This window comes from Nannospalax galili, unplaced genomic scaffold (genome assembly GCF_000622305.1).
Source record: "Nannospalax galili isolate Female #2095 unplaced genomic scaffold, S.galili_v1.0 scaffold44, whole genome shotgun sequence".
NCBI classification, from domain to species: domain Eukaryota; kingdom Metazoa; phylum Chordata; class Mammalia; order Rodentia; family Spalacidae; genus Nannospalax; species Nannospalax galili.
The window spans coordinates 1,109,785-1,124,660 of NW_008355789.1; the positions used below are offsets into that span (position 1 = coordinate 1,109,785).

Below are 14,876 nucleotides of genomic sequence, written 5' to 3' on the forward strand. Positions count from 1 at the left end.
GTCTTCCCTCAGTGATTGACTGTAACCTGTAAGCTGAAATAAACCCTCCCCACACCCAAGCTGCTTTTGGTCAGTATTTTATCACAGTAACAAGAATGAAAGGAGATCAATCAGGTTCCCCCAAATCAAAGCATATGCCATCAAAGCCACTTATGCAAAATTTTGAGTCATGGTTTTTACCCTGAAGGATAACTTAAATAATATCTTGTCTTGACCTAGATGAAATCTGAATAATTTGTATACGCCACAGATAATTTTCTAGGTTTTAATAAAACTGAACCTAATTCTTGGATAAAGAGGAAGGTGTCACTGGAGACACACCAAAGATAAAGTTTATCTGTTCAGCATTTCCAGTAAGACCACCCATCAATGCAGGAGCATTTAAATATGATCCCTTTCCATTCATGCAAGAGAATTTAACTATAAGATAAACAATAAGAAAAGAAAAACACACATTGACAAAGACCATCAAGACAGAAAGCCTCATGGACCCTGGATATGTGTGGAGGGGTCAAGCAGGAGTTTAAAAATAAAGCAATGGATTGTTAGTGCTAGTGCCTGTGGTTCCAGATCCTTCCGGATGCATGTGTGGCTAACAAACACACTATCTTTGGAAAGTCTCCGATTTCTATCTCAAAGTGCTTCTGGGAAATAGATAATGAAGTCTTAATGATAAAATCCTAAGAGATTCTTGCTGCTCTACTGAGCATAAAAGCTCAACTTTTGGAGATTGAAAAAAGCATCTAGAATATAAAAAATAAAAAGCCACCAGTACACAAGTAATTGAATTATGAAATGTTAGAACTGAGTGGGATGGAGTTTAGAGATGCTCTTCTCTCCGTCTTGGGAGGCTAAGTTGCTAAGGTTGGGAAGCCAGCAGCACAGGGGATGGAACCTGAGGGTCCTGCCTCCTGACCCAAATGCTTCCCATGCCTCCATATGATTCAACACTGTTGCAGTCTGGGCCTTTCCTTATGTGGGTAATTATTGATTTCTTAAGATGGATGACAAAATTGATCATTTCTCAACTATGCCTGGGGCTTTTCTTAAAAACCCTGTCCCTTAGTCTGCCCCATGGGTCACTCCGGAGAAGTATCTCTTACCTGAGTTTTGTCGTTCAGGATGCTGTATTTTAGGCTGAGTGAGATTTAACCTGATTTATAGGTGGTCACTTAGTGAAAATATGCAAAGTAGCTTACAGTTAAACAGAACCGCCGGGCTCTGGTTTAGCTGCTTTTTCTATCTACTATGGCGTTATGACAGCACAAAGTGAAAGATTTGCTTACAAAACTGGACACTTGTAACAAATTCTTTTGTTTGAAGAGTGCTCCTGTTCAGCTGGGTTATATGATTTTCTTTAAAAGTTATTTATGAAAAGTGTAATGATCTCATAATATGAAAATATTGGGCAATATTGTTTAGAGAGTAAGACTGAAACTAGATCAATGTGAAGTTGCATTTTTAAAATTAAAAATGTATTTATTTGCAGAATTACAATTCCTTTGGGCAGCACAATACAGTGGTATGACTTTGAGAGCTGATGCCTACTTTATCACTCTACTTTGGCAAAATGACTTCTTTGAAAAAACAAACTAGAACTTGACATACTATAAGGATGTGGCTTGATATATGGGGAGACATACACACTGCTTAATGCCGCAAATCAGGAGAAACTGGAGCTATGAATAAATCATATTCTATAATATAGTTAAGTATAATTATCTTCTAAAATGTGCTTGAAGGGGCTAGGGAGATGGCTCAGCAGGTAGCAGTACTTGCTGTGCAAGCAGAAGGATCCAAGTTCAAATCCCCCCAAGCCCATGTAAAAAGCCAGGGGTGGCTGCAAGTATGCCTGTAACCCCAATGCTGGGGTAGGTAGAGACAGGAGGATCACAGGGGTTGTTGGCCACCAGCCTAGCTTCAGGTTCAGCAAAGGCCAGTGCCTTAAAGGAACAAGGTGGAGAGTGATAGGGGACACCTGACACCCTCTACACGCATCACACAAACACACCTCATACACACACACCTCACACACATATGCACCTCACATATACACACACATATACACAGACCACACACACGTAGACATCACTCACACACCTCTACTTCACATACATCACACACATCTCACAACATATACCACACATGCATGCACCTCACAATTACCTTACATACACACACACCTCACACACATATACCTTATATACACACACCACACACATACACCTCACACATGCACAGACCTAACACACATACACCACACATGCACACACCTCACAATATATACTTTACATAAACATATACCTCACACACATACACCTTATACACACACACCACACACATATACACACACCTCACACATACATATACCTCACACTTCACACATACACAACTCACACATACACCTTACACATATACCTCACGTACTTTTACCACACATGTACATACCTCACATATACCCACCTCACATATATTCCTCACACATGCACACACCTCACACATACACACATCTCAGACACATATATCACACATGCATGCACTTTACACGCACACACCTCATACATATACACCTCACAAATACATATCTCATACACATACACCTGACATACACGCACACATACATACCGCACATGCACCTCACATACACAAAACTCACACACATACACCTGACACATATACACACCTCACATACATAAACCACACATACACATACCTCACACACACACCACACAGACTCACACCTCACAAATATGCACACACCACACAAGCAAAAAAGCCCACTGGAATTTCTGAAAATATTTATTAAAATACATAGCAACTTCACTGTAACTAAAAATATCCAAAAATACTATGTGCCATACCATAATCCTTTAATTAATTAATTAATTTTGAGACAAATTCTTACTATGTAGTCCTGACTGGCCTGGAACTCTCTGTGTAGAACAAACCAGACTTTAACTCACAGAGTTCTGCCTGCCTCTGCCTCCCTAGTCCTGGGATTATAGGCGTGTACCACCACACCTGGCTCATGCTATAATCTTAGTCATTTGCAATACAGTTTTAGAAAATGACAATATTCAGATTAAATACAGGAAAGAAAACACAACATTAAAAAAAAATTTTTTTTTTGGTCTTTTTGAGACGGGGTCTCCCTGTAGTCCCAGTTGTCCTGGAACTCACAATGTAGACCAGGCTGGCCTTGAACTCAGAGAGATCTGCCTGCCCATGCCTCCCAAGTGCTGGGATTAAAGGCATGCGCCACCACTCCCAGCCAAAAATAAACTTTTTAAAAATTAAAATGTTATGGGCACACATGGGTTCGAGTCCCAGCACACTGCATGACACGAGTGAACTTACACACATGCAGGCATAACAGTCATACACATAAAAAAGAAAAATAAGTTGAGCATGGTGGCACACACCTTTAATCCCAGCACTTGGGAGGCAGAGGCAGGCGGATCTCTGTGAGTTCGAGGCCAGCCTTGTCTACATAGTGAGTTCCAGGACAGCTGGGGCTACAGGAAGACCCTGTCTCAAAAAGACCAAAAAAAATTTTTTTAAATGTTTAAAAGATTTATCATTTAATTATGTATATTTTGTGTGTGTGCGTGTGTGTGTATGTGTTGGATCCTGGCACCAGGTATAGCTGAGCATGACAGCAGACACCTCCAATCCCAGCAGTTGAGGCAGGATGATCAGAAGTTCCAGGTCATCCTTGGCTACATGTCGAGTTTGAAGCCCACCTGGGTTTCATGAGAGACACTGTGATTCTATATAGGACCTTTTCAGCTTTGCATATGGGTTTTAGAAGCAAATCTGGGTTCTGTCTTCCTCTAGATTAAACCTTTGAGCTAAGTTTCCCTCATATCAATGCCAGAAGAGCAGTTTGCTATAAAGATATTTTCCAATACTTCAATCTGGTTCTAGGGGGGGGAAAAACTTCTTATATTCAGCCACTATACCAATTCAAGTCTCTTTTCAAAGATAGTCTTTCTGAGGCCGAAAGCTAGTTCTTATATTTCAAGGCTCTTTCCTTTGGCATTGGGCGATTCACTATATAAGGAAATGAATGCCCACGTGAAAGACCAGGACCCGTAGACAGAGGTTACCACCTTTCTCTGAGGTGCTTGTTGCAGCTGCCTGCCCAGGGCCTGTGGGATTTCAATGACAGAATACAGTCTTTTCTTCTGGTCCAGGCCAAAGATACTCTTAACAGAAAAGGAGCAGGGTGAGGGCCTGCTTTCCCCAGGAAGGCTGGTGGGTATCCACCTTGGGGCTGCACAGAGCAGGAGTTCTGATCTTTCTGTGGGCTCCTGCCCCACATTAACTAAATTCTCTTATTTAAATATCCATTTTATTGTTTCACAAGTCACTTTTTTTTTTTTTGACAGGGTCTCCCTAGTTTCAGCCCACCTGGAGTTCAGGCTGAGCTCAATCTTACAGAGATCCACCTGCTTCTGCCTCCTGAGGGCTGTGATTAAACATGCATGCCACCACGCCTGATGTTATGAGTCACTTTTTAAAAAGATCTTATTTTTATTTTTTTGAAATATTTTATTACTTTTGTTTTATGTATATGAGTGTATGCATAGCCTGCATGTTTGGAAGTGCACCCATGTCATGCAATGCCCATGGAGGTCAGAAGAGGGCTTTGGATCCCCTGGAGCTGTAGTTATGGATGGTTGTTAGCTGACATGTGGATCCTAAGAATCGAACCCATGTCCTCTGCAAGAGATGACAGTGCTAACCACTGAGTCATCTCTCCAGCCTCCCTTATTTTAGTTTTTAATTAGGAGGTTGTGAGCCACCTGACACAAGTGCTGGGACCCAAACTCTAGTGCTCTACAAAAGCAGTACATGCTCCTAACCATTGGGCAAGCTCTGCAGCCTTTTACAAGACACTGGTTTTTTAAAATAATTTTATTTATTTATTTATTATTGTGTGTTTTCTTAAAATAGTTTCCAGAAGGGATGCCCTTTCTCTTTCCTTAGCTCCCTATGGAGACCAGACTGGCCTCGAACTCCCAGAGATCTGCCTGCCTCTGCCTCTGCCTCTGCCTGGTATTAAAGGCATGTGCCACCATGCCTGGCTTATTTATTATTTTTATGCGTGTGTGTATTGCCTGCATGTAGGTAAGTGCACTCATGTCATGCAATGCCCGAGGAGGACAGAAGAGGCTGTCAGATCCCCTGGGACTGGAGTTACGGACAGTTGTTAGCTGCCATGTGGATGCTGGGATATGAACCCGGGTCTTCTGCAAGAACAGCCAGTGTTCTTAACCGCTGAGCCATCTATCTCTCCAGCCCACAAGACAATGGTTTATGCCAGAGAGCAGCACGGAACCATAGGAATTTCAGCAGGTACAGCAAAACAGACTTTTTCCCTTTCATGTTTATGCTTGCTTTTGTTGGGAAAATGGATATATACCTGAGGGTGGCCTCGAACTTCTGATACTCCTGCCTCTACTTCCCAAGTGCTGGGATTTTAGGTGTGTACTACCATACTTGGTTTTATGTTAGGGATAAAACTCGGGGCTTCATGCATGCTAAGCAAGCACTCTACCTAATGAGCTACATCCCTGGCTTTCTTCCCCTTTTAAGTACCTTTTTATAAAACATTAAAAAAATACATGTGTACTTTGAACATAGGACCCGTGTCAGCTCAATTAAACAAGTGCCCAAAGGGGAGGTGAGAAATAGGTAGTGGGCCAGCACTACATTGAGAACCATTTGAGACTGATTGCTGCTGGGTGGGAGAGATTATGACTTACATATGACCACCTGATGGGCTGACTAGACTCCAGTGGATGCATTCACGCTGAAGGACATTTGGGTACAAACACCTGAATGAATAGGATTCAGCATGTATGAGTGTGTTTAGGGTTTGATGGGGGGAGGGGGGCTCTGGATTTGAGTGGGAAATTATGAAATTTTAAAAGCTCAATTAGAAAAATTGTGTGCACATGCGCGTGCGGAACTCAGAAGACAACTTCCTAGAGTTGGTTCACTTGTTCTACCGTGTGGATCCTGGGGATGAACTCAGGTTGTCAGGCTTGCTAGCAAGCGCTTTTACCCACTGAGCTATCGCCTTGACCCAATGGCAGTGTAGCCTCTCTGTAATCGTTGTTCAGTATTCTACATAGATGATGGTGTCATCTGTAAAGTATCTGAAGTCTTCTCAACCTGTACACCTCTCATGTTTTTGTCTTACTGCATTAGTTAGGCCTTCTGGCATGATGCTAAAAAGTGGAGAGGAAATAGCCTTGTCTGCTTCCTGATCTCAGGGGGAAGATTCTCGCCACTAAATGTATTTAGTAGCTTCTCGCCACTAAATATATTAGCTATAGAATTTTTTGCACTTTTTTTTTTGAAACATGGTCTCATTCCATAGCCCAGGCTAGCCTTGAATTCCTGGAAGTCCTCCAGCCTTGGCTTCCCAAATGCTGGTACTACAGGGATAAGTCGCCATATCCAATTTGTCCATGTTCTTTCTCTGGTGCGGAAGGACCCCTTTATTCCCAGTTCCTGAGAGTCATTCTTTTCTGTGTGCTTATTTGTATGTGTGCATGTGCTTGTGCATGTAGAGGTCAGAGCATGTTTGGGCATCAATTCTCACATTCCCACTTTCATTGTGAGGCAACATAACCCAGGCTGGCTGGCTTCCTTGCCTGCTTTTTTTCTTTTTTTTGGTCTTTTTGGGACAGGGTCTCCCTGTAGCCCCAGCTGTCCTGGAACTCACTATGTAGACCAGGCTGGCCTCGAACTCACAGAGATCCACCTGCCTCTGCCTCCCAGAGTGCTGGGATTAAAGGCGTGAGCCACCACACCCGGCTCCTCGCCAGCTTTTTAATATAGGTTCTGAAGATCTTAACTCAGGTTGTCATCCTTGCACACCAAGTGCTTTTACCCACTGAGTCACCTCCCCAGACCCCTGGAATTTTTACCATCCTTATGATCTTACTGAATTTAATAAGTTTAATTGTAATAAAATTTTGCCAAGAACTTCTCCGACTAAACATTATATATATATTTTGTGTGCATGAGATGGGGTGTCACAGTATAGCCCAGACTGATCTGGATCTCACAACGTAGCCCAGGATGACTCTGAACTTCAGGTAATCCTCCTGCCTCAGTCTCCTACTAGAGTACTACGTTTATGGGCATGTACTACCATGCCTGGCTTACAAATTTATATCTCTCAACTTATTGGAATATTTGTATAATTTTTCAGAGGTCCACCTAAGAACACCTATGTCTTTCTCTCTGAACATGCATATCCAGACAAGACAGGGTCAATGTTTTAGAGTTACACTGGCATAAAATGTTTTCAAACAACAGGCTACCAAATGTCTCTAAATCCCTGTGTTTGTCACACAGTAAAAGGATAAAAAAGCTACAGAACATAGAAGACACTGATAGGTGTTTCGAAAATTATTTTATTGTTACATTCCAAAGAGGTCATAGAAGAAAAAAGCCAGTTATCCAATAACTCTTACTTTTCCAAGAGAGCTGATTTGAACCCCAGTCCTAGTTCAAAGCTCAAACAGCTGCCTCTCAGTGCGACCGGAAACCAATATGTGTATATCATCCGTCCAGGGAGGCTTGGGTTTAAGAGAAAATGTCTTTATTCTAAGTGTCCAAGTCCTTTTAGATACTAGGAGATGAGGAAGACCACACAGAGAGACTATGTTTAGTCATTAGAGTAAACCAGCAAATGGCAGTTTGTCCTAGGATGCACTGTATCAGACGTCACTGTACATGGAAAAAGTCTGCATTTTGTAAAGAGCTGCCAGGCATTCCAGATCCAACTCACCATGAAATACAGCCATAGGCCAACCAGAGACTTAGGGAAGAGTCGGTACGAAAGTCAGATGGGAAGTCAGCACTCCGAGGCGGCTGGCTGCCCTGGGAAATGTTAACCAAACAGAAGCTACGGCCTATTTACAAAAGTCTGTTTAGTGAAGCAACTGTGGAGAAGTTGTGGCAAGCATTTCCCAGACATCCCTCCTCCATCACAAACACCAAAAACACTTGAAAAGTACCTTGAAAATCAAGTTAAAACTGTGGTCAAAAAGAGTGCTGTTCCAGGTAAGGACTTCAAGATAACTTACAGGCCGAGTTAATTTTATTAGTAAAAGTCACAAGTAGGAAAAGGCTTATTGGCTAACTTTGAACTGTGTGCTTTTAAAAATGTCTCCATTAATGCATTAACAAGAAAAAACAGTAAGCATGTGGGTTTGCTTCCAACTTGGAGTCTTCCAGCCAGAGCTGGTAAAATCAATAGGGTATTAAAGCAAAGCCCAGGAACACCCAGTTCTCTCCACTTGTCTGCCTTGGTTTTTCTAGTCACCTTGAATTCAATTCCAGATTAGCTGAGGACAACATGGCGGTCGAAGACAGATTTTCGCTGCTCCTGAACTTGAAGCTTCCAGCGCTGTTGAGCATATTCTACTTTGTTTAGGACATTGGCTCGACTGCGAGAGCGGGCCAGAACATCATGGGCGTTTGCGAAAGGCTGGTGATCCTGAAAGTCAAGGTGGAGAGCATTTGAGATGGCAGAATCAGCATAAAACACAAACACGAAACAGCCTGTGTGCCAGACCCAGGGACAGGGCATCCTAGACCCTCAGCTATTAGAAACAGGACAAATTCAGAGACACAGGCAATAAGGGGCTATTTATGACACATTACCACAGGTCACCATTCCCAGAGACATTTCTCTTAAGGAACAGAGACCAAGTCAAGGACAGTGGCTATTTGTGTTAAAAGAGAAGTCTTTTCAGCTGGGCATGGTGGCGCACGCCTTTGATTCCAGCACTCGGGAGGCAGAGGCAGGCGGATCTTTGTGAGTTCGAGGCCAGCCTGGTCTACATAGCAAGTTCTAGGACAGCTGAAGCTACAAGGAGACCCTGTCTCAAAAAGAAAAAAAAAAAAAAAGAGAAGTCTTTTCTGACTAGTAGGAGAATAAAAGTTTATTTTCATGGGCCAGTGAGATGGCTCAGCAGGTAAGGACACTTGCCACCACACCTAACAACCTGAGTTTGAGCTCCAGGACCCACATGGTGGAAGGAGAGAGCTGACTCCTGCAAGTTGTCCTCTGACCTCCACAAGCCCACTGTGGCATGCACACATCCACACTTCCCACTCCATAAATAAATAAAAACTATAGCCAGGCGTGGTGGTGCATGCCTTTAATTCCAGCACTCGGGAGGCAGAGGCAGGTGGATCTCTGAGTTCAAGGCCAGCCCGGTCTACAGAGTGAGTTCCAGGACAGCTGAGGCTACAGGGAGACCCTGTCTCAAAAAAAACAAAAACAAAAACAAACAAACAAAAAAACCCACTATAAAAGGGGCTAGAGAGATGGTTCAGTAGTTAAGAGTGCTTGCTGCTCTTTTAGGACTAGAGTTCATTTCCCAGCACCCATGTAAAGCAGCTCACAATGGCCTGTAATTCCAGCTCCAGGGAACTTTGATACCTTCTTCCAGCCTCTGCAGGCACCTGAATGCAGCATGCGCGCGTGTGCGCACACACACACACGAATGCACGCACATATATACACATATATAAAAAAAATCTTTAACGAAAAATTTAAGTCTATTTTCTCAGCTTTTTTTCTTGACATAGGGTCTATGTCACCAAGGCTAGCCTAGAACTCACTATATAGCCCAGGCTGACCTCAAACTACTGATCCTCCTAGTCTGCCTCCCAAGTGCTAGGATCATAGGCACGTGTCCCCTGACACCTAGCTTAAGAAAGTCTATTGGCAAAAAAGAAAAAAAAAAAAAAAAGAAAAGAAAAGAAAAAAAGACAGTCTATAGGCTGGAGAGCACAGTTAAGAGAACTGGCTGCTCTTGAAGCGGACCTGGGTTCAAGTCCCAGCACCCACATGGCAACTAATAACTGTCCATAAGTCCGGTTCCGGGGATCAGATGCCTTCTTCTGACCTCTGCAGGCACTGCATGACATGGGTGCACTTCCATACATGCAGGCAATATATTTACACACAGAAAAAAATAAAAATATATAAAATATTTTTTAAAAAGAAAGTATTTTCACATTAGTTATCTCCAGGACAGATACTAGAAGCAGGGCTTTTCCTTGTATTGATCAGCAGTATGTAGCTAATCTGTGGGAGGAGAGATCTGTCTTCTAGTTTCCTGACTCCCATTATATCAGAACTGCTGACCTGTCAGCCTGGGACCACATGTACAGGGCAGAGGAACTGACAGGTAATTATCCTGGTTGGTCTTACTCTCTCCCAGGGCCCTCAACAGACACTAAATGGACTAGTATCCAAAAGTTTTCTTCTTTTCCTTCTCTGTCTGTTCTGCAGTGAAACATAGCTCAAGTGATACAATCTCCCTCTATTATTGGAAACCATGAGGAATGGCTTACTTCAACATCTCTTCAGCAGCTTGAATCTTTCACTGCTGAGTGCCCCTGGGCTTCCATGCTACTGTCTTAGGAATGAGGCTACTGAAGGGTTTGCCCTGGTATCTGCGTGCAAAGCCAACCTCTCCTTCTTGAAGCAAACTAATGCAACTGGATGTTTGTAGTCATTACACAGGAAACCACCACACTAATCTACCAACCAAAGCGATGTAAACACAGCTGCTCACAGGACAGAACAGATTCAATAGTAATTGATTGTTTTTGTTTTGCTTTTTCCTTGAGCTCTTTTTCCTGAACCCTAAGTTGTTAGCCAAGTTTCTAAATGTTCTAGCACATGTCAGACTTCTCAAACTAAGCTTGCCTTCAGGAAAGAAGGCTGTGCATAGGCACCTGGACCCAGGGCCGGAGTTGGCACATACATAGAAAGCCATGCACAATTGCCTTACTGTGTTACAATGTTGCTATATGGTCTTTAACCTGGTCTTGTTTCCACAGCAATACATTTCTACCATGCCTACATACTCAAAATGTTTTATTTTTTAATTTTTGTTTTGTTTTTTTGTCTTTTTGAGACAGGTTCTCCCTGTAGCCCTGCCTGGAACTTGCTTGTATGTGTATGTACATATGTATGTATGTATGTATGTATGTATGTATGTATGGATGGATGTTTTATGTCAGAAGACAACTTTGTGGAGTCAGTTTTCACTTTTACCTGAGTTCCAGGGATTGAACTCAGATCACCAGGCTGGCATGGTAACCCACCTATAGAGGGCATCAGATCCCCTGGAGCTGGAGTCATACACAGGTGTCGGAGTCACCCAACATGAGTGCTGGGAACTGAACTCCAGCCCTCTACAAGAGCAGGATGTGCTCTTAAGCACTGAGCCATCTCTCCAGTCCCCCTCAAAGAGTTTTCTATAAAGAATCTTTTCTTGTCTTCTTTACAAAAACACCCTCTGCTTTTTATTTAATTTAGGTAATACCTTGTACAAATCTCATTATTTTAAACTTTACAAATGAAAACAATAAAGTCAATCCCATGTTTCAGAGTCACAGGAAGAAGGTTAAAGAAAGAAAACAAGCAAGCTATGCAGGGTGCAGTACACCTCTAACCCTCGCACTTGGGAGGATGCTGCAAGTTCAAGGCCAGCCTGGTGTATACAGTGAGTTCTAGACCAGCCAGGCTCATAGAAAGACCCTGTATCAAAAAATAAATAAAAAGAAAGTGGAAGGCTAAAGTTGTAAGATCACTTGATTTCTAATAAGGAAATAAACTGGCCCAAGGTCATTTAACAATTGGCACAAACTCTAAAACGTAGCTTGCCTAACCTTGACTTGATGCCGTATCTTCCCAACACACTGGCTTTGTTCAGGTAGATTTAAATGACACTATGGGAATATGGTGCTTCAGTGAAAAAATTTGTATATAAAATATTATTATCATTGATTTATTTTGACATAAACAATGCAGGCAAGAAGGATGGACTTCATCAGAACGCACCTCTTAGTTTCACAGCCCTGTCATCTACTCTTCAAGGTAGAGGAAGAAAAAAATCTTAAGGAACAAACTCAAATGACTAAACAAAGCAGTTGGTCCATTTGGACGGCTCTCCACCCACAGAACAAGATTGAACTAGCTGTTCTGCTCATGGACACTGGAAGAATGCAAATAGAGATTTACCCTTTAATATGTTTGTTCTTTTTACACCTGATAAAATTACAATGAATACAAAGTATGTTTTAATGTAATGTTTAAATAACAGTGGTGATGTGTCACCAATATATGATACAACAAATATTACCACTATTTGCAGTTAACTTCTTGGCGATTTATACTAACTTTTCTCTGCCTTCAAATGTTCTACGCTCACAAAAGTGGAAAAATTTTCAATACTTTAAAAATGAATATTTAAAGAGTAGGAATTCATAGGAATTTAATTTTTTTGTATTGAGTTAAACTCTCAGCTTTGGTTAGGAAACTTTTCTCTACCTAGAATCAGTTTAACAAATATCGGAGTCAGCCAATGTTTGCTGGTGGTCAGTGTGTGGGCAGAATTAATCACTGATAGGCAAAATGATTACTAAGCATGTGAGCTCATCGATCAATGCCACCTCCACGTTTTCATTTACACATTTGTGCAACAATTTATGTTCTGCATATATTATATTAATATTGCCTATTTATGAAATCAGCAATAGATAATTAATGCTGTAAGGATGTAGACAAAGTTGGACTCTAACCTTGTGCCAAAAATGAAAATGGTTTACGCAGCCTTTGACATACAACATTTTTATGTCAGTGGTTCTCAAATGGCAGTGATTTTTACCTCCCTGCCATGGACAATGAGCAAGGTTTTTCTACAACAAATAATTATTTAACCCTAATATCTACAGAGTCAGGGTTGCAAATGCATGAATGAAAATTAGCATGGACACAGTACTTGAGACCTACTGCTCCTGATACACAAACTCTTTCTAGGCACTATGCCTGTTCTGTGGGTTTAAAAAAATTTGTTTTATATTTGAGACAGGGTCTTATGTAGCCCAGGTTGTCACTGAACTCATCATGCAGCAAACAATGACCTTGAACTTCTAATCTTCCTGCATCCACCTCCCAAATCCCAGGACCACAGCGGTGTACCACCACACCCAGACTCCACGGCTGACTTTTTAGTCCATCTCCAGTCTTACCTTTCTCTCAGCCTACTAACTTGCTCCTGGAATTCATTCATTCATTCTTTCTTTCCTTTCTTTTATTATATATATACGAAATTTTTATTTTATGTGTATGAGTGTATTGCCTACATGTATGTGAGTTCACCCATGTTGTACAGTGCCACAGAGGTCAGAAGAGGGCTTTGGGTTCCTCTGGAACTGGAGTCAAGGATGGTTCGTAGCCGCCATATGGGTGCTGGGAATTGAACCTGGGTTCTCCAAGAGCGGTCAATGATCTTAACCACTGAGCCATCTCTCCAGCCCCTCTTTATTTTTATTTTTAATGAACATTTTTGTTCTGTGTATATGTGTATGCATTTATTTGTATGTGGGAGTGCAGGTGCACAGGCATGTCATCATGACATATATGTGGAGGTCAAAGGACAACCTCAAGTGTCTATCTTGATGAGGCAGGGTCTCTCTGCTGCTCTGTACACCAAACTAGCTGGCCCACAAGCTTCTGGGGACTCCCTTGTCTCTGCCATCCACCTTGCTGCAGAAGTACTGAGATTACAGACATGTTATTACTATATCCAGCTTTTACTTGGGTTCTGGGGATTCAAACCCAAGTTTTCATGCTTGCACAGTCGGACTTTACCCCGAGTCATCTTCCCAGACCCCTCCTGGAATTCTTTAAAAACATCTAGGTGTTTTAGTAAGCTAGGTGTGGTGCTGTATGCCTGTAAACACCTATCCCAACACTAAATAGGAGGCTGAGGAAGGAGGTATGTGATGTGTCACACTTAATGGGCTACGCAGTAAGACAATGCCTCAAAACAGATAAGTGAATTAAGTAAAACTGAGTATATTGTTTTTTTCTTTCTTTTGTTGGGGGGGGGGCTTTGTTGTTTTGTTGAGTCTGTCCGGGTTACCCTTGAACTTGTGACCCTCCTGCCTTTACCTCCTGCTGGGGTTCAAGTGTGTACTATATCCTCAGACCTATAAATATTTATTATTTTTATTTTATGTGTGTGAGTACTTTGCCTGCATGTAAGTGCACCCATGTCGTACAATGCCTATGGAGGTCATTAGAGGGAATCCCCTGGAACTGGACTTACAGACGGTTATTAGTTGCCACGTGGGTGCTGGGAATTGAGCCTGGGTCCTCTGGAGACTGGAAAGATGACTCAGTGATTAAGAATGCCAACTGCTCTTGAAGATGAACCAGGTTTGAGTCCCAGAACCCACACGGCGGCTAACTAGCATCCGTAAGTCCAGTTCCAGGGGATCTGATGCCCTCTAATGACCTCCATGGGCATTGTTGACACAGGTGCACTTACACAAATGCAGGCAATACACTCATACACAGAAAATAAAAATGATAAAATAGTTTAAAAATTTATTTGTTTATATTTATTTGATGTGTATGAGTGTTTTGCCTGCATGTATGTAAGTGCATGTGCATGCAATCCCCACAGAGACCAGAGGAGGGTGATAGATGCCCTGGAACTGGAGTTATGAATGGTTGTTAGCCGCCATGTGGGTGCTGGAAATCGAATCTGGGTCCTCTGCAAAAGCAGTCAGTACTCTTAACTGCTGAGCCAGCTCTCCAACCCCTTATTTTTTTTAATTTTGAGACAAGGCCTTGCTAAATTACCCAAGCTGCTCTCAGCTCATTCTGTAGTCCCAGGAGGCCTTAAGCTTATGATCCTTCTGCCTCAGCCTCCTGAGCATCTGGGATTTCAACACTAAGAAGACTAAAAAAATTTATTTATTTTTAAAAATTAATTAATTTATTAATTTAATTTTTTGATATTTTTGAGACAGGA

General features: G+C 42.0%; 1 protein-coding gene and 1 pseudogene across 5 annotated transcripts in view; both read right to left on the bottom strand.

Moving 5' to 3' along the window:
* Positions 1 to 3,750: 3,750 nt before the first annotated feature.
* Positions 3,751 to 6,235, bottom strand: LOC103750447 (annotated as a pseudogene).
* A 1,181-nt stretch (positions 6,236 to 7,416) lies between these two features.
* The window catches only part of Tmem9b (TMEM9 domain family member B), a 20,163-nt gene continuing 12,703 nt past the window's right edge, over positions 7,417 to 14,876 (bottom strand). For all 5 annotated transcript variants that reach the window (XM_017803305.2, XM_017803306.2, XM_008853442.3 and 2 more), the window contains one exon: positions 7,417 to 8,524. In XM_017803305.2, coding sequence (XP_017658794.1) covers positions 8,369 to 8,524 — 156 coding nt within the window. In that variant the 3' untranslated portion in view covers positions 7,417 to 8,368. The remainder of the gene's footprint in view (positions 8,525 to 14,876) is intronic.